Source organism: Oryx dammah, unplaced genomic scaffold (genome assembly GCF_014754425.2).
Source record: "Oryx dammah isolate SB20612 unplaced genomic scaffold, SCBI_Odam_1.1 HiC_scaffold_10, whole genome shotgun sequence".
Lineage (NCBI taxonomy): Eukaryota > Metazoa > Chordata > Mammalia > Artiodactyla > Bovidae > Oryx > Oryx dammah.
Window position 1 is genome coordinate 62287760 of NW_024070194.1, and position 24198 is coordinate 62311957.

Below are 24198 nucleotides of genomic sequence, written 5' to 3' on the forward strand. Positions count from 1 at the left end.
CACTAATATATTAATAAAATTAAAGTATGTTTTATTTAGAAGATAATCTTAATATGCCAATGAAGAGCTCAGGCTTGTTCATTATTTGTAGCAATTGTTTCCAGTTTATTCTTACACCCCACTTTAAATCAGCTGGGGACCCCTGGAAATCATCTAACTTGCCTTCCTGTTTCACATCCACTTTGGATTTCCTCCTCCTACCCCCAGGTCTTGTCCCTTTTCCATACAGCATATCTTCTAAATTTTCAAAGAAGATGTTATTATCCCTCAGTTTAATTTTCTTGGCTATGGGCTGAATATATCCCCTCAGATTCATAAGTTGAAGCCCAAATTCTCAATGCTTTGATTTGGGGAGGTTGGGGTCTTTGGAAGGTAATTAGCTCATGAGCATGGGGTTCTGTGGATTAGATTAGTGTCCTTTTAAGAACAGACCCAAAAAAGATGATTTCTATCCACTGGTTGAGCACACAGTGAGAGCTAGTTATCTACAAACCAGGAAGCGGGTCCACAAGAGGAACCAAATTGGCCCATACCTTGATCCTGAACTTCTGAGTTTCCAGAGCTGTGAGAAGGAAACTTCTGTTGTTTGACTCACCCACTTCATGGTAATTTGTTACAGTAGTTCAAGCTAAGACTCTCCAATGACTTTCCATGATTCTTAGATAAAATCTAATCTCCTTACCATCTCTGCAAGGCCCTGAAGGAGCTGGTGCCCACCTATCTCTGATCATTTTTCTCTTTCTCTTGGTTATTTTGTTCCACTACAATGGCCTTCAAATACCTTCTACTTTTGAGCTTTTCCGTTAGCTTATTGACAAGAATGGATCTTTCTAGTTTTTCAAGTCTAAATTCAAACCTCATATTTCTCAGAGAGACTTTCTTACTATTCAATATAAAATAACTTTCTCAGCAGACCATGAGTAATTATGTATTATAGGAAACAGTTTAATTTGGTCCATAGTATTATATCAAAAACAGAAGTTGTCATATTAGTGTTTTTTTTTTCAATTTGTTTTCTGTCTTCCTCTACTAGACAGTAAGTTTTTAAGAAGTTAATGTAAGGATGACAAATTTAAATTGGTTCTCATTCACAGTTTTTCACTGTTTTATCAGTTAATGTCTTTGAAAGATTTGTGTTTTCTTTGAGGTAGGTACCTAGACAAGGCAGAGTTAGGAAATAGAAACTAACATATTTCAAATAGAGGAACTTTAATATAGGTAATAGGTACTACGTTTATGGAAGAGATGAGAAATCACCAGGGAAATTATGAGGCAACCTATAGATTAGCATGTGCAGGACGAAGTTTCTCCTCTGAAACCTAAAGTCAAAGGGAGGGAGTAGCGAAGCTGAGTTGCTGGAAGAAGATGGCATTTGTCAATATCCTTGGTGGGAGTTGAATCCGGGAGGCAAGGCCTTCTTGGGGAACTGAGTCACAGATGAGATGCAGTACAAACTCAGCTAGAGAAACATAGATATAAATATACGGAAAAAGAGAAGAGAGAAAGAGGAGGAAGGCTTGTCTCCTCTTCCTGCCCTGATTTTTGGCCAGTACCTTCCTTTGGTCAAACTTATTCAGGAATGCAGCAGCAAAGGAGTCTGGGAAATATTGTTCTCTGAGATACAGAACAGAGCACAGACAGGCAAGAGATACATAATACTCAATACAATTTCAGATTTGTGCTGACAAGAAACCATTCTAGCACAATCTGCTATTTGATCTCTTTTAGGAATGCCAGGTTATTTTTAGGGCCTCATAGACACTTTAGTGTGGAACTTCACTTTAGATATTTTCTTTGACATATCCTTTTGAAAGAATTTATGTTATCAATCTAAGAGATGGTTTATAATCTACCAAGTGCTCCAGAGTCACATTTGCTCTTTATTAACTCAAGAAGTGACCTGTTTATGGATATCCTTGGGCTGTGTCTTTCAACATTTTCAAAGGTAAAGATCCTTTAGAAAGACCCTTGTATATATTTTTCTTACTAGAATGGCATCATATGCTTAATATAGAAAAATTATAAAGTAAATAAGAGTAAAAGTAATGAAAACAATCTTTTCATCTCACCATCTAAAGATAATTACTCTTTTCATTTTAGTGTATATCCTTCCCTATATTTTTTCACATATATATACACACACACATACATACTTATTTATATAGATTAAGGAATAGATAGTCCCATGTTAAAATATGTGAAATGAGATATATTTTTATATTACATTCTAGAATACATATTTGTTAATCTGGTTACTTTGGTTATTAATGAATCATAAATGCTTCTCTTTATTATCAATTATTCATTTACAGAATTAACTTCTCCACAGTATTTCACTGTAAGAGTGAATGTACTATATTTTACCAATTCTTAATATTTGACATTCAGGTGGTTTCAAATATTCCTTTTTATAAACAACAGTGAGATGAAGACACTTATAAATAAAACATCGTGCATATCTATCTTTATTTCCTTATATTTATAGATGTGGAATATTTTGGTAAATAATATAAAAATTATAAAGCTTTTGATTTCCAAAATGCTCTTTATAATTGCATGCTGATAGCACTGAATATCGATTTATGCACATCATGGCTCAGTACATATTATCATTTATTATAGTCTTAAATTTTTTTAATATTAAAAAGAAGTTCTTCCTCACCATAAATCTAGATAATATTATTTTGGTTACTTTAGACAATATATTCACAAAAGTGGGTTTTCAGACCCTTTGTAAGAAGCTAGCTGTCCATCAGTCTTGTCAATACTGTAAGTACAGATGATTCTTTCCAAGGCAACACACCAGGCTGAAATACCCCTGCCAAGGAAATTTTATAAAATGTGACACTGTTATACTCAAATTAGAGATTACAAAATAGAAAAACAGTTGCCCGTGAAAGAATAGCATGCCAGCTGAAAAGTCTCACTTTAAAAGAGTGGAAAGAATGGGTTTCCACTTCACTGATTTGTTCACATAATATAAAAATATGGTATACTCAAGGAGTTTTTCAGACTGGGAATAACTCAAGATTAAAAGCAACAGTTGAGAAACAGACTTGCCACAGTTACTGTGATCCATCAGAGACATGAGGATACATTACAAAAACAGTTTTTCCCTGGGTTTCTGTAACAGGAATTTTCCAATAGCAAGTAACAAAGAGAACTTTACTGACTCAGGTAAAGCAGGCTCTGGGATTTAAACAGAAACAGTTCTGTCTTCCTTCTTCTGGTCCCGAATTCCTCTGTGTGCTAGCTTCTTTCTCAGACAATCTCTCTCCCCATATCGGGAAAGATGGTCTCCAAGAGCCCCAAATTTAGTCTACTTCTAGCCAATGACTTGCAACACACAAGACAGAGAAAGCCTCTTGTAAACATCACGTCAAATCTTAGAAGTGACTCTAATTGGTTCCGCTTGGGTCCCCTGTGGAGGCGGTAAAAAGCCATGGGGACCGTCAAACCTACCAAGACAATCTGGTGTTGAGGAGGGCACTTCCTCTACAAAACCTGCATGTCAGCCTTATGGCAATTCCCCTCCACTATTCTTTCCAGAAGACCTCTCTGAAGACAGCTGAGAGTATAAAAACAATAGTACACTTAACGGTTGCCTTCCAGTTAGAAAAAACTGTAATCACTATTTTAAGCAAGCTATCAGAAATCATGACTTGAGACCAACATTTTCATTTCAAAGACTGTTTGCAGAAACATGGCTAAAAACAGTGGGCTGTTTAACTAGGTAACTCAACTAGCTGACTGTCATAGTTAGGATTTACAAATGAATTTGGGGAGATAAAAACCTTCAGCCTGTAGCACTGATTGACCAGCTGGTGAACAGCTAAAGGATATTACAAATGTTAGTTTTGAATCGAGAAAGCAACATTTTGTTAGAAAGTGACTGAAATCTCTGTGCATTCTGTTGAAAGATTTCCATTTCATATTTGCTTCTGTGTGAAACAAATAACCACTGACTACTGTCCTCTTCAATTGCAGTATCTATGTTTTAAAATATCAGTGAAAACAACATATTATAGAGTCTTTTTAAGATCAGTGTTTAGGATAAAATTTAGCATAAGCAAAAGGCTAATCTACTGAATATTTATATACTACATGTAAAAACAAAAAAAAATTCAAATTTTTTTCATGATGTACAAAATAGTCACATGTATCTAAACTGTTAAAAATGAATATCTTTCTTTGTTGTTTTTACTGGTTTCTCTTGAGGAAAACAGATTTTCCACTTTCTTGCATGCTTTCATTTTTACTTGATAAGAGCTTGCTTTGCCAGCAATGGCTAGAATTGATAAGGCTTTTTATTATTTCTCTCTTTCCTTCATATTTCTCCTTAGATGTCTCTGAGTAATGCAGGAAATATGGGCAACAACGCTGTCAGATTTTTGAAATCTGACAAGGATGTCAGATTTTTGAAATCAGATTTCTGGTCAATTGTGTAATCATGGAAAAGTTACTAAGCCACTTTGAGTTCAGTTTCTTTACTGAAAATTTTGGGAAAGCTAAACACTACCTCTTTAGGTCAATGTGAGAATTAAAACTACTAACACATATGAAGTTAAAATAAATAGCCAGAAAGATAGGGATCACTTAATAATAGCTGTTATTATTTACAAGGGACAATGTTTGAGATAATGACAAAAAATTCCAAATTGTATATTTATCACAACAACAAATGACTGCATAATTTCAAGGCAATATCACTACACGTTGTGTTCTGATACACAATCTTTTCATTAGAAATTAAGATTTCAAAATTGGCTCCTAACAAGTGAAAATTTCATTTATTGATCTTTCATATAAGAAGTATAGATGCGGCCACTTGTTTATTTAAAGACATTAGCATTTGGTGTAGATTCTTGTGTTCAGTTAGTTAGAAATAAAGCAGGCACATTGTTTTCAGTGTGAGCTGATAATATACTTATAATCTTCAGTGTGCTTTGCTTTTACTTTGGGGAAGAGAATCCTCTCCTTTACTATCCCTCTTGTCACATTTCTTTACTGTTCCTATCTAAGTTGTTATTAGAAGATACATGTAGAATCTGCCCATAACCTTTCATCTGTAGATAATCTTTTATTTTATTTTTTTTTAATTAATTTATTTATTTTTAATTTTTACTTTACAATTCTGTATTGGTTTTGGCATAGATTGACATGAATCCACCACAGGTGTACATGCGTTCCCAAACATGAACCCCCCTCCCACCCCCCTCCCCACAACATCTCTCTGGGTCATCCCTGCGCGTCAGCCCCAAGCGTGTCATATCCTGCATCAGACATAGACTGGCATTTCGATTCTTACATGTTATTATACATGTTTCAATGCCATTCTCTCAAATCATCACACCCTCTCCCTCTCCCTCTGAGTCCAGAAGTCCGCTATACACATCTGTGTCTTTTTTGCTGTCCTGCATACAGGGTCATCATTGCCATCTTCCTAAATTCCATATATATGTGTTAGTATACTGTATTGGTGTTTTTCTTTCTGGCTCACTTCACTCTGTATAATTGGCTCCAGTTTCATCCATCTCATCAGAACTGATTCAAATGTATTCTTTTTAATGGCTGAGTAATACTCCGTTGTGTATATGTACCACAGCTTTCTTATCCATTCATCTACTGATGGACATCTAGGTTGTTTCCATGTCCTGGCTATTATAAACAGTGCTGCGATGAACATTGGGGTACATGTGTTTCTTTCAATTCTGGTTTCCTCTGTGCGTATGAACACCGCACACAAAGATAAACTCAAAATGGATTAAAGATCTAAATGTAAGACCAGAAACTATAAAACTCCTAGAGGAGAACATAGGCAAAACACTCTCTGACATAAACCACAGCAGGATCCTCTATGATCCACCTCCCAGAATTCTGGAAATAAAAGCAAAAATAAACAAATGGGATCTAATTAAAATTAAAAGCTTCTGCACAACAAAGGAAAACATAAGCAAACTGAAAAGACAGCCTTCCGAATGGGAGAAAGTAATAGCAAATGAAGCAACTGACAAACAACTAATCTCAAAAATATACAAGCAACTCCTGCAGCTCAATTCCAGAAAAATAAATGACCCAATCAAAAAATGGGCCAAAGAACTAAATAGACATTTCTCCAAAGAAGACATACGGATGGCTAACAAACACATGAAAAGATGCTCAACATCACTCATTATTAGAGAAATGCAAATCAAAACCACAATGAGGTACCACTTCACACCAGTCAGAATGTCTGCGATCCAAAAATCTGCAAGCAATAAATGCTGGAGAGGGTGTGGAGAGAAGGGAACCCTCCTACACTGTTGGTGGGAATGCAAACTAGTACAGCCACTATGGAGAACAGTGTGGAGATTCCTTAAAAAATTGCAAGTAGATAATCTTTTAAATAGCATGCACCATAATTGAGTTCAGGTGGCAGCCATGAGTGAGATAAATCTTGAATGAGATTAAGATGAATGATAGAACTGCTTGCCAAAGTCCCATTGCCCCAGAAAGAAATGAGAAATTAATAGATCAGGATTGGTGTTGTCTGGCTACCAAAAAAGAGAGAAATGTTTAAACACGTGCTCTGAATATGTCAGTGAAAGACAAATTTCTGTCTTCCCTTTGTACCTTTAAGACTCCTGTGCTCCTGGGATCAACCATGTAGAACCAGAACCGAACAGCACACATTCCGAGGCTTGCTGGGAAGTATTGGGACGTGGTGATTCTTGCAGTGTATCCTTCTTTGGGGCCAGATGAGTTGACAAACAGGAAGTGTTGACCACTACCTTGAAATAGATAAACAATTTTTATTTAGTGAAATGATTTATTTTGTAGCATGATGTAGAATATATTTAAATCATGTGTGAATCTCAGTTTTCCCCAAACACACACAGGCATGCACAGAGAAAATTAAACACAACTCACTTTATTTCAATTATATATCAACAATACTGACTTTTTAAACCAACATTAAAAAGAGTGTCACCATGATTATGTAATTCACAAAAATCACCTTTCACTTTCGCATAAAGATGATTAAATATTTCGTTGACTCTGAAAGTGTATTCCTTTTCTTCTACATTGCTCAAACTTGTCTGTCAGTTTCAAGCAAATAAAATATTTCATATGCTGCATGTAGAACAGGTATGGAGGGTGTTGGGACTGATTGATACTATATGTTATTTTTGGTTGTTCCAATTCTCACACTGACCAAAGTAGCAGTGAATGGCAGGCAAGAACTGCAAAGTGAAATGTAATTCTGAAATTTACCTTGTTATTTTTCTGAACAATAGATAACTTCTCAACTACATTAGTATGTGAACGATCTCTCAATTTAAACACAACTGGATTTTCTTTTTCTGCAGACATCATCAAAACGTATCACAGTTAGTACTCCCTCTGTGGCTTTTACTAGGGAAGAATGAAATGCATATATATATGTGTATATATATATAAATACTTCCTGAGGTTAATTATTTCTTTATAGTTCTAAATGAAGTCTATTAAAATATTCTTTAGTTACAAGTATTTTTTCTTGTGGATTTCTCAGTATTTTTACTGAGAAATACATGTGTAAATAATAAATTGTGAGTTAACAGTATGCCTTTTCCAGAATGTGATATAGTTGGAGTCATACAGTACATAGTCTTTTTAGATTAGCTTCTTTCAGTTAGAAATATGTACCATTTAAGGTTTTCCTGTTTCTTTTTGTGACTTGCTAGCTCATTTATTATTATCATTGGATAACATTTCCTTATATGCATGCACCACAGTTTTTGTATTTATTCACCTATGAAGGACATCCTGGTTTCTTCTCAGCTTTAGCAAATGTGAATAAAGTTTTTATAAGCATTAGTACGTAAGTTGTTATGTGGACAGAAGTTCTCATTTGTAAGTACACCAAGGTACACAACAGCTGGATCTTACAGTAAGACTAGGTTTAGTTTTGTATGAAACGGACAATCTATTTTCCAACGTTGGCAGTCCCACCAGCAATGAATGAGAGTTCCCATTTCTTTTCATTCATATCTGCATTTGGGGTTATCAGTGACTTGGATTTTAGCTACTGTAATAGGTAATACTGATTCGTGTTCTCTATTGAGGGCAAGTCTTGTTAGAGAGAACAGACTGTTCTGGATAAATGGTGACTTTTCTCCTCTACCAGCTCAAAGCAGAGAGGAATTTTCTTTGATCTTTACTGTGAGAAATGGTAGGGCTCCTGAAGTTAAAACGTAAACAAATGTGAGGACCTCTAACACTGAATGTCCCCCAGGATTTTTTAATCTCTCAAATGGGTGCACATTGTTGTTGTTTAGTTGCTAAGTCATCTCCAACTCTTTTGCAACTCTATGGACTGTAGCCCACTAGGCTCCTCTGTCCATGGGATTTCCTAGGCAAGAATACTGGAGTGGGTTGCTATCTCCTGCTCCAAGGGATCTTCCTGACCCAGAAATCGAAACTGTGTCTCCTACATTGGTAGGCAGATTCTTTTCCACTGAACACCTGGGAAGCCCAGTGCACACTGAGGCTAGAGCACTTCATCAGTTAGGAATTAGAACTTCCTCCCCTAGTTCTGATTCCTGCAGAGGTTTCTGCTCTTGAGCTTCTGCTCCAGGAAGCTGTGATTCTGTTTCTCCTATTTGTCCCCAATTTGGAGGCAGTGGTTTTCCTTTGACATCAATTCTCTAACAGATCTAAAAGCGCTGTTGATTTTTAGTTTATTCAGCTTTTTATCTTGTTATGAGTATAATAATAATGCCTTCCAAATGACTTACATGTCAGATGAGAAACTGAAAGTGACTTGTACATATTAAAAAAACCTATTCCTTTCTGAAAGTATTTCTCTTCATTAAGGACCCTTTAATGTCTGGCAAAATAAAGAAAAAATCTTATCCGAGAAAAATAACGAAGAAACATGAAGTGTGAGTTATTGCAGCAAGATTCTCCTCAATACAAAAGAGTGGTGGGAATTCCCTGATGGTCCAGTGGTTAAGAAATGGGCTTCCCAGCCAGGGGACTGGGTTGATCCCTGGTCAGGGAACTAAGATTCTGCATGCCATGACTAAGACCTGATGCAGCCAAATAAGTAAATAAAGTGTTTGTTTAGAAAGGAGTGGTAGTGGAAATAATTTGAAATGTTTCCCTATTACATCTGTGAATGGTCTTCTATCTTCAATGTTCTATGAAATTTATTTTATGTGCTAGCAAGTACTGGATTAGGAAAATTGTACACACAATTTTAATCCAAAAATGAAACAGTTTTCTTTCACATTTCATTGCAAGGATGTCCCTTGCTTGTTTTCTTATTTGGAAAATGAAGACATATATGTGGCATGCACAACCAAGGTATACCTACACTTCATCTGTCAAACCTACTAAGAACTGTGACTTATTCATTAAGAACATGCATTCTTTAACTCAATGCTATTTTGATTAAATAAGAACATCGAAGCTTTCCCTCATCTTATTACATTTTACACCCTTGATGACTTATAATTAGCTTAAATAATTACTCTTTTATATAGTTAAGACTTTACTGAAAACATAGTGGATGTAAAGAAATAGACTTGATTGAGTCCCAAATAAGGTAAATTAATGCTAACTGTCTGGGCTGCCATTGTTGGCTCATGCATGAGGTGGTACTCTGTCATAGGAGCCTCACTGTAGGCATGCTCTCAGCAGGGAGCAACTCTGGTTGCAGGCTTTGTGAGTGAGCACGTGGTGTGGCTGTGGTTGGTATGTAAGCCTGTTATCAGTGTTCCCACCATGGGGGTGGGTCCAGCAGCAGCCACTTTGTTGGTGAACACATTGGGTGGTGGGCTGTATCACAGAATCCCATGTACTCTGCAGACAGCCCCTAGGGTGAAGCATGCTGGGATCCCTTTCCAAATGGAGTATTCCAGTCCCGCCTACCTCACACCACAGCTTGGAGCTGGATCTAAGCAGATAGGTCCTGGGAGAGTCCTGCCATATAGGCAGCCCAGTTTCTAAGAGGCAGCAGAACCACCTCAATCCCCATAGCCACACCTCAGGCCCTAGAAGCAGCCTGGCGCTATGTCTTGTATAAACAAAATGGAGAATGGGATGCAGCATTTGAGCTGTTTCTGGGTAGAACTGAGGACCCCTGCATGGTCACTCAGTGCACAGGCTCTCTGTGACCACACAGGCCTCACTTGCATTCGTGCTCACCTTCCTGGGGACAGAACACACACACAAGCAACAGGCCCTTATCAAACCTGACCCTCAGGGCCTCTATTCAAACAGCTGGGAAGCAGACCCCATCCCTGACAGGTCTGTGACAGCCACACATCAAAGAGGTCTGACGCAACTTCCAGACAAGGCTTTTGTCACCACAACACCAGCCACACCCCCTATCAAAAGGGTGACAGCCAGCATACCCTTTGGATGTATGCCTGTCGTGACTGGTAAACAGTGCTTGCACCCAAAATATTGGACTCACACAGTGTGCACAGGGATGGTCGCACATGAAAACAGCCCTTCAGGACCACAGTGGTTAACTGTTTCTCCTAAATTTACAGAGACAGAGAAATTTGAGAAAAGTAAAAGTGAAGGAACAATTTCCAACTAAATAGTCAAGGCTATGGTTTTTCCTGTGGTCATGGATAGATGTGAGAGTGGGACTGTGAAGAAAGCTGAGTGCCAAAGAATTGATGCTTTTGAACTGTGGCATTGGAGAAGACTCTTGAGAGTCCCTTGGACTGCAAGGAGATCCAACCAGTCCATTCTAATGGAGACCAGTCCTGGGTGTTCTTTGGAAGGAATGATGCTAAATCTGAAACTCCAGTACTTTGGCCACCTCATGCGAAGAGTTGACTCATTGGAAAAGACTCTGATGCTGGGAGGGATTGGGTGCAGGAGAAGGGGACGACAGAGGATGAGATGGCTGGATGGCATCACTGACTCGATGGATGCGAGTCTGAGTGAACTCCGGGAGTTGGTGATGGACAGGGAGGCCTGGCGTGCTGTGATTCATGGGGTTGAAGGAGTCGGACAGGACTGAGCGACTGAACTGAACTGAACTGAACTGAGACAGGAAAAATCCCCTGAAAGAAGAAACAATGAAACAGGCCTTTCCAGTCTGCTAGGTACCAAGTTCAAAAAGGAGGTGATAAAGATGATAAAGGGATTAAAGATTATCAACAGCTGAAAACTTCCCTAAAACCCAAAACAATTAAGAAAATGGTGATAGAAACATACATATCAATACTTACCTTAAATGTAAACAGGTTAAATGTTTAAATGCTTCAAGCAAAGGGCATACACTGGATAATGGATAAAAAAGCAAGACCTGTATGTATGCTGTCTATAAGAGACCTCCCACTCCAGATCTAGGGATACAAACAGACTGAAAGTGAGAGGATGGAAAAACGTATTCCATGCGTATGGAATTCAGAAGAAAGCTGCAGTAGGAATACTAAGACAAAATAGACCTTAAAGACTGTTATAAGAGACAAAGACGGACACTACATAATGATCAAGGGATCAGTCTAAGAAGGTATACCTATTGTAAATATTTATGCCCCCAACATAGGAGAACCTCAATATACAAGGCAAATGTTAACATGCATTAAAGGAGAAACTGTCAGTAACCCAGGAATAGTGGGGGACCTTAAACCCCAATTTCATCAATGGACAGATCATCTGGACAGAAAATCAAGAGGAAACACAGGCCTTAACACACCCATTATAAGCAGAGAGACTTGATATTTATAGAACATTTCATCTGACAGCAGGAGAATACACATTTTCAAGATACATGGAACATTTCCCAGGACTGATCACACAGTGGGTCACAAAGTGAGCAAATTTAAAATTTAAAAATTCTTAAATTCAGGAAAATTGAAATCATATCAAGCATATTTTCTCACAACACTATGAGATTAAAAATCAAGGGGGGAAAAAAAAAACTGTTAAAAAAAAAAAAACATGTGGAGGCTAAACAATGCGCTACTAAACAACCAGTGGATCGGTGAGAAAAATAAAGAGGAAATAAAATACCTGGAGACAAATGAAAACAGAAGCACGATGATCCAAAACCTGTGGGATGCAGCAGAAGCAGTTCTAACAGGGAGGTTTATAGTAATAGTCTTACCTCAGGAGAAAGAAACATCTCAAACAACCCTACGTTACACCTAAAGCAACTGGAGAAAAGAGAACAAAACCCAAAGTTAGCAGAAGGAAAGAAACCTTAAAGATCCGAGCAGAAATAAATGAAAAACAGATGAAGGAAACAATAGAAAAGATGAATGAAACTAAAAGCTGGTTCTTTGGAAAAAATAAAATTGATAAAGCTTTTTCAATAAAACAAGGGAGAGAGCTCGTCAGTAAAGTTAGAAATGAAAAAGGACAAATTACAAATTACAGAGGACACTGCTGAAATAAACACCCATAAAACACTACTATTAAGCACCTGCTGCTGCTGCTGCTACTGCTAAGTCGCTTCAGTCGTGTCCGACTCTGTGCGACCCCAGAGACGGCAGCCCACCAGGCTCCCCCGTCCCTGGGATTCTCCAGGCAAGAACACTGGAGTGGGTTGCCATTTCCTTCTCCAATGCATGAAAGTGAAAAGTGAAAGTGAAGTTGCTCAGTCTACACACTGATAAAATGGACAAATTCTTTGAAAGGTACAATCTCCCAAGACTGAACCAGGAAGAAACAGAAGATATGAACAGGTCAATTGCAAGTACTGAAATAGAAACTGATTTTAAAACTCCCAACAAATGAAATTCCGGGGCCAGATGGCTTCACAGGCAAATTTGATCAAACATTTAGAGAAGTGTTAACACGGGTCCTTCTGAAACTATTTTAAAAAAAAATTGCAGAGGAAGGAACATTCCCAATCTCATTCTATGAGGCCACCATAATCCTGGTACCAAAGCCAGGCAAAGACACCACAAAAAAAGAAAATTATAGGCCAAGATCACCAATGAACATAGATGCAAACATCCTCAACAAAATATTAGCAAACCTAATTCAACAATATGGGCTTCCCTGGTGGCTCAGATGGTAAAGAATCCACCTTCAATGCAGGAGACCTAGGTTCAGTCCCTGGGTTGGGAAGATCCCCTTGAGGAAGGCATGGCAACCCACTCCACTATTCTTGCCTGAAGAAGCCCAGTGGACAGAGAGGCTTGGCAGGCTACAATGCCTGGGGTCTCACAGAGTCAGACACAACTGAGCAACTAAGCACAAGCACACCATCCTTTTATAAAACGATTCCACATTTCATAGTTTAGCTCTTAAATAGTATGACATACATAATGAGATTGATGAACTTCAATCTCACAAAAGCAAATTATGTTTAACTCAGACATCAAATATATTTCTTTCCATGTTTAATGCTAACATGATGCTGAAGATTAAATATTTAGGGCAGTGGGGCAAAAAGTTTTTGTGTTCACTGACATGAATTTAACCTGTTTTACAAAGTTGGGAACTCTCATTTAAAACTGGTATTGTAGTAAATTATTCTTCTAACTACAAAAATACACTGAAACTTCACTAATTCAGATGTTTCTCTTGAATAGTTTTAATCATATAGTATGTAGTTTAAAATGTAAGCTTTAAGCTTGCCCAGAAACCTAAGTTCATCCTAACCAAGTTCTCCATTCTTGGTCTTTGCCTACTTGCTTCTAGAGTGACTTAGACTACAGCTTCCTTAGTGTCTCAATACCTCTTTTCTTGGTACCTCAAGTGGGAAGTTATATCTCAATTTTGTTTATTAAGTACTTCAGTGCAAACAACTTAGTATTTATTGGTATCTAACAATATTACAGGCATTTGAAAACTAAAACATACAACTGAAAAAATTCATTTCATTCTTAAATAGCCACAATTAACGTTCTATCTGAGTGTGCTTCCACTGTTACTGCACACGTTCTCCAAACCTCGAAATCAGATTGAACAAAATCACCTTCACTCCTCATTCCACATTTATTTTCCCAGGACTTAACTTTTCCTTACAGCAACTAATGAAAAGCAGTTTAGCAAAGATACAATATGACTGAAAAGAATGTAGGACAATCTGCTGTTTATATTTTAGGGTTATATCATGGAACTCCGTGTAAAAAAAAAAAACTAATTCACTGGGAATGATGATAATTCGGCATGCCACTGCAGTATATATTATTTCAGTACAAGACAAACAATGTCGCATAAGGCTCAACTTCAAAGGTAACAATTCCAATTACTAGTTAGGGAACTCTGGGTGAACTTTCAGAGCACACCCCACCTAGCCTCTTCTGATTTGCATATTCAATTTTGGTCTTACCAAATCAGAAAGTCAATTCCTGTGTGATGTACTTGTGCCTATAAATGTAAAATTTTATCCATTTAAAAATTTAAGATTGCAAAACTGTGCATAGCAATTTAGAAGCCACCATTGCAAATTTGGTCTTTGGGGGTTTTAAGTTCTGGAACTCAAGCATATCTAAGTTTGACTTTGCAAGTGAAATAGACTTGTTGCAATGCTATGCTCCACCTTCCCCCATCTCTCCCCACCCCGGAGAATCATAAAGGTGAAAAGTTGCTAAGCCTCTTAAAATTATTAATAGAAATGAATAAATTCTCTGAAAACTAGGTACTCTATCACAAAATTATAAAATGTTACATTGAATTATACTTTCAGAAATAGACTTGTTCTTTATCTAGCAAGCTCAGACTAGACATGCTTTCATCCATTTATAAACTTTCAGTTGCTTCATTGAGAGCTACCTATTTATATCTGGAAAAATCCTTGGGGAGGTCAACCCAGCCTCCTTTACAAAGTTCAGAACTTGTTAAAGCAGAAAATAAAGCTGAAAAGTTCCAATTACCACAACATAGTTAGAATTTAACAGTAAATCATTAAACCAGCATTATTTAAATGTAACTGTGTGGCATGATCAAGCATTCATTCATGGGACAGATTTCCACAGAAGGGGACTGTTTTGTTCATTAATTTGATTTTGAACTATTTTATAACTTTCTATAAAGTGGCATTTAACAAGCTACTTAACTCTGATATAATAGATCAGAATGGATCCAATTAAATTTATAAAATCTAAAACATTACTACATGTAATACTGTAGAACATGGGCATTCATTAATTATTATCTGAATTTTACCTCTCCTCAGATGCTATGCCTCCTGATATTTTCTGTACCTTTTCTGTTTAACATTTCAATTTTGCTTGTACCAGACTAATGATTACAAATTCTTAAAATTCTAAGGGTATAGCTTTTACATTTCACATCTTAACTAGCTAAAATAAAAACTGGACAGAAATGTCTCATTAATGTTAAAGTCTTTACCTTAAAAACTTTAAAGAGTCACACATGTTTTCAAAAACTGCCTTAGTGTCAAATAGGGCAAATTCATCATCAAAGTATATTTTGTTCAAATCATTACTGTTTCTTGACATTAGAGGCCAAAATACACTAGCCGTATTCAGAATCCATCACCATGCTTCATGAACATTCTTTTTAAACTTTGATGTCTGCACAAAGTAAAGATTCTAATTTGTCTTGTAGATGTTATTAGCTACAATTTTGAGTTTTTGAAAATGTTTCATTGAGTTATTATGCCATAAGGTAATATATTTGACATGTCTCTTTAAAATAGACAGCTAATACTTTTAAAAGAAAGCTGCATTTTTAAAGCTCCAGTGCCCTCAGCAGAATGATACTTATTTGCACTAGGGTCAAATCATAAAAGACAATTTCTCACTTCAAGTGTTCTGAATTCACTCCCTGCTTTAAATTGTAGGCAATTTTCATCTTTTTTTTTTCTTGTTCATAAAATAGGCTAATGTTTTTTTTTTTCTTTCTTTCTTTTTAAATGCAATATGTCTCTCTTTCAAGATAGCAAATTCTCCCTTCCTCAAAGTCAGACTTACTTTGTTTGGCTCCATATCCTCTATAATTTCTATCTGTCTCTCACTCTAAAATAGAAGGGTGCATAGGACTAACAGTTGAAATGCCCTCAATCTCTTTATGTACTTTCATTCCCTCCCCACACCAGATGTTCAAGGTGCTAGCTATTTGCATCTGCAAGTTTTAAAGCCTGTGAAATAGAAACATACTCAGAGAGAGAACAAAAGTTTCCTCAAAGGTGTCAAAATGGCAACCCCAGATATGGCGCCTCTCAAGTGAAATCTGCTCATAGCATTTAATAGACACTGTCACTGCATCACTTCCTGAAGAGCTATGCACTGAATATTTTTGACATTTCTTCATTTTCACCTTTTCCAACAGTTTATTCTTTAGGCGTTATTCTCTTGAGAGTCATTATTACCTATTTTTAAAAACTCCACTTTCCAGCAGAATGTCTCATTTCAGCACTACTCTCTATTACCAAATTGAGTGCTATAAACTTTCCCCCTCAGGATCTGGTGCTCTGATATAAAAATGAAGCTTCTAGTTGTGACACGCTGACACAGGGTAGATTCAACTTCTTTTGAAGTTTCTAATATGCTCAGCAGAAAAAATGTCTCAATCACATGAAGATGATATATGAATGGAACTGGCTTGTACTTCCTATAAGTCTAGGAATTTCAAAGGACTCAGAGTTTCTTAATCCTCAAAGAAGAACCCTGAATTATGTCTTTAGTGCTTTTTCCTATCAAAATGCCTTTGGAAACATGTATTGGTTTAATAGTATTTCTGTAACATGGTTTCATTTGCCAAATTAAGATTACAAAGGAAGCTAATTAAATTATAAACCCTTTTCTTTAGGTAAGTGATATATAGTAAGAAATGATTTGATCTATTGCCTGAAAGGGTACAGGAAGCAAATAAGAACAGAAGAATATTTATCTTTATGGAAATAGAAAACAGTACTATTATATTATTTTAATAAACAAATAAGGAGCAGAATCTGGGCTGGATTGTATACTAGTTAAGCCTGCAGGTGCTAGACGTCTTGATTCAAATTCTGACTTTTCCACTTACTAGGTATGTGACCTTGAGCAGCCTATTAAAATTCTCCAGGACTGAAAAGCAGTAAGAGATAAGTACAGTAGGTACTTTAGCCTCAAGGGGTTATGGTAAAGACTGAATGAGACCCTACACATGAGCATATAATACCAACTATTAATATAGATGGTAACTGCTATGTAATTCAACAGATAACAGATGTCTTAAAATCAGTGGATACAGAAAGAGACCATAAAAGATGATTCATTATGTTGTTATTCAGTCACTCAGTCATTTCCAACTCTTTGTGACCCCTTGGATTGCAGCATGCCAGGCTTCCCTATCCTTCATTGTCTTTCAGAGTCTGGTCAAACTCAGGTCCATTAAATCGGTGATGCCATCCAATCATCTCATCATCTCGTCCCCTTCTCCTCCTGCCTTCAATCTTTCCTAGTATCTGGGTCTTTTCCAATGATTCATTATATTAGAATATTAAAGAATGTTTATGAGTGCTTCCCTTGTAGCTCAGTCAATAAAGAATTTGCCTGCAATAGAGGAGACCAGGGTTTGATTCCGGGGTTAGGAAGATCCCTTGGAGAAGGAAATGGAAACCCACTCCAGTCTTCTTCCATGGAGAATCCCATGGACAGAGGAGCCTGGTAGGCTACAGTCCATGGGGTCACAAGAGTCAGACATGGCTTAGTGACTGAACTACCACCACCACCACCAAAGTATACAGCAGAGATGTCATAGGCAAAGGAGGTTGTACAGGGGTGGGAAAAGATCATCAAAAAAAAAAAAAAAAAAGAAGGAAAGAAAACAAATGTAGGGGAAGATTTCTGGTTTCCAGTCCAGCATGTAAGGAGCTTGGAAAGCATTGGTTTCATCTTCCCAACAGCCAAAAATCACAAACTCTTCTTAGATCCTTCAAGAAGAGAAAACACAGGGAAAACTGCTTCCCCCAAATTGATGGGCATATATAGAGAGCAAAACTTAGCAAAGCAAAACCTGGGAAAAGGAACTATGACTGGCGTCAGCATTTGGCTTTCCATGCCGCTCAATGAGGGAAACTTGGGTTCAATCTCTGGGTGGGGAAGACACTCGAATGCAATGGCAACCCACTCCAGTATTCCCTGGGAAATCCCATGGACAGAAGGGTCACACATGACTGAGCAAGTAAACAACAGCCATACTAGGTAAGGACAAGGTAAATTGTAATTAACAAACTGCTGGAGGCCCAGTGTGGAAAAACTTGAGGGATATGAAATCCAACGGACCAGTCTTTGGGGGCACCACTATAACGTTACTTGGTAGGAGCCCTACCAAGTTCTCATGGTGAAGATTAGAAAAAAATCCCTTCTACTTCTTACAAGGAGAGAGGAAAAAGTAGCCATCTGAAAGTGTGCCTATTTTTCTTAATGATTTCCTATCTCACCTAAGGCTTCTGGGGTAGGGTAGGGTAAGAAGTGGAAAGTACTTATGAAAGTTACAGTGAAAGGACACAGACACACTAGAAGACTGAGATCAAATCACAAGATTGGAGGATGATTCCATTCCCCTGACCTGACACTTGGCACCTCTCCATCCCATCATCATATCACTAGGGCTCCTACATAATAACAGGGAACTGTAGTGAAAGAGTGTCATCTCTCAGACCTTTTTTAAGAAGTTTGGACCTTCAAAACACAACCAGGGAGACAAAACCAGGATGCCAGAGGAAAACTTTACCTTCTGACACCCACAGCTCTAGTCAGCAGTAAACACAACCTAGCCAGATAAACAAAAACCTGACATTATCTGGCTGTTTACCTTGATTCTTTCAAAGCAATTCATTATGTTCACCATTGACACAAACTTACAAGTCATACTAAAACAATGATATAGCCAAATGTTGACATTTGTTTACACCCAAAGCATATTCTAGGAACAAGCACACAGACTTTGTGGAAGAGTAAGAGATGAAATCAAAGCTGCTCTTTGGGAAGAACATAGGAAGCCCTTAAAACCAAATTAAATGTATTCTTTTACTCAGCCGTTAAAAAGAATACATTTGAATCAGTTCTGATGAGATGGATGAAACTGGAGCCGATTATACAGAGTGAAGTAAGCCAGAAAGAAAAACACCAATACAGTGTACTAACACGTATATATGGAATTTAGAAAGATGGCAATGATAACCCTGTATGCAGGACAGCAAAAATGACACAGATGTGTATAGCGGACTTTTGAACTCAGAGGGAGAGGGAGAGGGTGTGATGATTTGGGAGAATGGCATTGAAACATGTATAATATCATGTAAGAATCGAATTGCCAGTCTATGTCTGATGCAGGACACGGCATGCTTGGGGCTGGTACACGGGGATGACCCAGAGAGATGTGGGGAGGGGGGTGGGAGGGGGGTTCATGTTTGGGAACGCATGTACACCCATGGTGGATTCATGTCAATGTATGGCAAAACCAATACAGAATTGTAAAGTAAAATAAATAAATAAATAAATTAATTAATTAATTAAAAAAAAACAAATTAAAAGGTAGTGAAGAGCCTCTGATTTGGTGTCATCACTTAGAAATATTAGCCCTGCATCCATGTGAAGAGTGGCCTGGTTTAGGAGACTACTTGCACAAAAATGAGTTGGCTGGACATGTGCAACAGTCCAGGAGTTACTAAGATGGCAGAGGTGGAGATCTAAGGAAAGAAAAGCATATAAGTTGGGAATGAAGAAGTAACAGATTGAAATTCAGAGAGAATTAGTTAATAGTGTTAATAATGATAATTTAAATAACAGAAATAGTAAGATCAGGATTAGGAAATTCTTTCCTAAAGGAAGGTAAGTATGAGTTTGAATATGGAGTTGAAGATACTGGCAACTAAAAATATGGGATGAGGATGTGGAAATAAGGGTTACATACATGGGGGAATGAGCAAATTTTGAGTGCTAATAAAAATTCAAGCAAAATGTGTAGGAAAAGATATAAAAATGTAAAAGTCACAATATTGGTTGAGATGCAGAAATAGGTCCTAAAAGGAGAAAGAAAAAGCATAAAATACAAATATATAGCACTAGGGGGAAAAATCACATACACTATACTGAAAACATGGATGAATACTTTAAGAAGATGTGGATTGATCATTAGTGTGTGCTAAGTCACTTCAGTTGTGTCCATCTCTTTGCAACCCATAGACTGTAGCCCGCCAGGCTCTTCTGTCCATGAGATTCTCCAAGGAAGAAGACTGGAGTGGGTGGCCATGCCCTTCTCCAAGGGACTTTCCTGACCCAGGCATCAAACCCATGTCTCTTGAGTCTCCTGCATTGGCAGATGGGTTCTTTCCCACTAGCACCCTCTGGGAAGAACAGGTGGATTGATCAGTAGTGTCAGATGCAGCGTTAGAAGAATCATTGTGATTATGAAATTAATGAAATCCTCAAAGACAGCTAGAATACACGCTTCATGACGGTCAGGGATGTATTTGATGAACAATTATCTCTACAGTTTTAGAGCAGTGACCAAGAGTCAGTGACTAATCATTATACATTGAAGAAATATATATATACACATATATACATTTACATACTGCACAATATTACATGTGGACTCTTAGTTACCCAACCAGGGATTGAACCTGCACCCCCTGCATTCGAAGGGCAGAGTCTTAAACATTGGACAACTAGGAAGTCCCAAGAAAAAATATTTTGGGGGGACTGTAGAAGACAGGTTGCAGGAAACCACAGACGATATGTGTATTGAAGTAGAGGATACAAACAATGTGTTGCTGTTCAGTTTCTCAGTTAGATGTCCAACTCTTTGTGACCCCATGTCTGCAGCACACCAGGCTTCCCTGTCCTTCACCAGGCTTCTCCTGGAGCTTGCTCAAACTCACATCCAATTAGTTGGTGATGCCATCCAAAAATCTTGTCCTTTGTCATCCCCTTCTTCTCCTTCTCTCTATATTGCCCAGCATTAGAGTCTTTTCCAATGAGTCACCTCTTCTTATCAAGTGGCCAAAGTATTGGAGTTTTAGCTTTAGCATCAGTCCTTCCAAAGAATATTCAGCATTGATTTCTTTTAGGATTGATTAGCTTGATCTTCTTGCAGGCCAAGGGACTCTCAAGAGTCTTCTCCAACACCACAGTTCAAAAGCATCAGTTCTTCACAGCTCAGCCTTCACAGTCCAACTCTTATATCCATACATGTCCCACAATGTGTGGAAATGTTAATTTGAGATAAAATATAATTAAAAACAATAATATTTAGACAAGAAACAAAGTTAAGATTTTGTAGTTAGGTAATTCATTGTTTTTTAAGGTAAGAAAGAATTGTGATGCCTGAAGTCAAAAAGTGGTGATAAAGAGGCAATTTAAGGACACACACAAAACAAACTAAATACAAAGAGGCAAGGTTCTGAAAAGACAGAAAAGGATAAGTTGAATGGTTCCATTATTTCACTGAGAACTAGAGTCATAAATAAATAAACATTTAGTAAATTCCTTTTAGAGAAACTCTTGATTCTTGTATACTTGGAAAATGATAAATAACCTGAAAGATTTTCAGAATATTTATTTAGGCTTTAATCTTGCCCTACAGGATTCTAAAAGCACTGCTTCCTTCACACGCCTTTCACTTTACACCATCGCTCACAGATGATACCTCCTGGCATTTCAAAAAGAGAAAGTATATCCTGAGTCCTACTTGAAACAATTATTACATATCCTTGGAAGTATTTTAAGTGAACTCAGACAAAACAAAGAAAAGAAAAACAGAAATAAAGATTTTGTTTCTCCCGGGAGGCAGGAAAACGTGATATAAATTGGGTGGGTATGGATTCAAATGGTACATGTGAATGATTGGAAGGGGTTCAAGTTAGATACCAGCATTACTTTTTGCTAACAAAATAGAAATCACCATGGGATCATGAGAATTTTTGAAGAAACACAGAGGAGCTGTAGAGGATCTGGGCTTGTTTCTGCTATCTAAACATCACCAGGTTTACCTTCTGTCTCAGAGTAAAATAAGGAGAACAGAAACAACCCTGGCCTAAGCACTCCTGTCATGAAGGAAACTGCCCTTGTTTTCTCACTTCATGAAGATAAGTCATGAAGAAAAGTGCCTTTATTCTAATTCTGCTTAACAAACAAATGAAGGGTGTCATCCATTGCCTTTTTGCAATGAGAAGATGAAATCTGCAAGACATATCCCGAGATTTATCAGCCAAACAGCCTCCCCCCCCCCCCCCGGCTTAGCATAGTTATATATTTGGAATGGAATGTTTGTAACTCCAACAAGTAACTGGAGAAAAATAGAAAGTAGAAATGATACTGAACTGTGATAAGAAAATGGCAACTAAAGTGAACAGGAAATATAGAAATAAAATACTTGTTTGTTTTGAGCTCTTTGACATAGATAAAAATGCCATCTCCCAACATTTTTGTGTTTTAGAAGAGAAACTACTAAGTATTCTCATATGATCATCACATTTTATATTTGTAAGCTTTGAGAGTGTCATGTTAAGCTGAAGAGATCGAGGGTTACACATGCAGGCTTTTGCTTTAGAGAGATATGAGTTTCAATGCTGGATTCAACACGTGTCTTCTCTGTGGCTGGGGGCAAGTTATTGATTCTCTCTGTGCATCCATTTTCTCTTCAGTAAAAGCCTCAAGGTATTATGAGGATTAGAAAAGAAAGCCAGGGACCTGGTAATTGGGATTCAGTGACCACCAGTTACACAGTTACAATTTTTGATAACCAGGCTTGTTCTGTTTAGTTATATTGATGAAAGTGAAAGAGGAGAGTGGAAAAGTTGGCTTAAAGCTCAACATTCAGAAAACGAAGATCATGGCAATTGGTCCCATCACATCATGGCAAATAGATGGGGAAACAGTGGAAACAGTGGCAGACTTTAGTTTTTTGGGTTCCAAAATCACTGCAGATGGTGATTGTAGCCATGAAATTAAAAGACGCTTACTCCTTGGAAGAAAAGTTATGACCAACCTAGACAGCATATTCAAAAGCAGAGACATTACTTTGCCAACAAAGGTCCATCTAGTCAAGGCTATGGTTTTTCCAGTGGTCATGTATGGATGCGAGAGTTGGACTGTGATGAAAGTGAGTGCCAAAGAATTGATGCTTTTGAACTGTGGTGTTGGAGAAGACTTTTGAGAGTCCCTTGGACTGCAAAGAGATCCAACCAGTCCATTCTGAAGGAGATCAGCCCTGGGATTTCTTTGGAGGGAATGATGCTGAAGCTGAAACTCCAGTACTTTGGCCACCTCTTCATGCTAAGAGTTGACTCATTGGAAAAGACTTTGATGCTGGGAGGGATTGGGGGCAGGAGGAGAAGGGGACGACAGAGGATGAGATGGCTGGATGGCATCACTGACTCGATGGACGTGAGTCTGAGTGAACTCCGGGTGTTGGTGATGGACAGGGAGGCCTGGTGTGCTGTGATTCACGGGGTAGCAAAGAGTCGGACATGACTGAGCAACTGAAAAAAACTGAAGTAAGTAAGTAAGTGTTAGTTGCTCAGTTGTGCCCGACTCTTTGCGACCCCATGGACTGCAGCTGACCAGGCTCCTCTGTCCATGAGATTTTCCAGGCAAGGATACTGGAATGGGATGCTATTTGCTTCTCCAGGGGATCTTCCCAACCCAGGGGTTGAACCCAGGTCTCCTGCACTACAGGCAGATTCTTTACCAACTGAGCTACAAGGGAAGCCCTTAGTTACATACAACAATGCTCAAGTTTTAGTGGCAAAAAAGAAATAAATGATAATAATAAAAACCCTCTCTTCATCTGTACTATACAAAACCTCTCTCCATCTGTACATATACTCTAGGTATATATAGATCATTTAGTATTCTTTCATTCTGAAGTATTTACTTAGTTACTGAATTACTTAGTTACTGAATTAATACATTACTTATTAAATGTCAGAGCCAAATTGCTTTTATGAGATGACATTAAAGGTTACCAAAAGATAAGAAAATCAGAAAAATATGTTATGCTATTTAATATTACTCATTTTATCCTAATAATCTATATCATTATTCTTGATAAAATCTCCTTTTACCTGATGCTATGTGTTCGACGGCATCATAGAAGAGAAGTAAAGGGGACAGAGGAGGTACAAATAGGAGAAAATGAGAAACAAATATCGACGCACAACCTGTCATCATACAGATGTTATCATACAGTAATAACTATTGTCTAATTGATATTTTCCAAATCTGTACTTTCATAAAATCAATAACATATCAACTTTGAATTTTAACTACATATTAGAAAAAGAAAAATATATAAAAG

General features: G+C 37.6%; 1 protein-coding gene across 1 annotated transcript in view; it reads right to left on the minus strand.

The window, feature by feature from the left end:
- MALRD1 (MAM and LDL receptor class A domain containing 1) overlaps positions 1-24198 on the minus strand; it is a 585291-nt gene that overhangs the window by 173415 nt on the left and 387678 nt on the right. The window contains exon 32 of the mRNA XM_040248365.1: positions 6613-6770. Within this exon, the coding sequence (XP_040104299.1) occupies positions 6613-6770 (158 nt within the window). The remainder of the gene's footprint in view (positions 1-6612; positions 6771-24198) is intronic.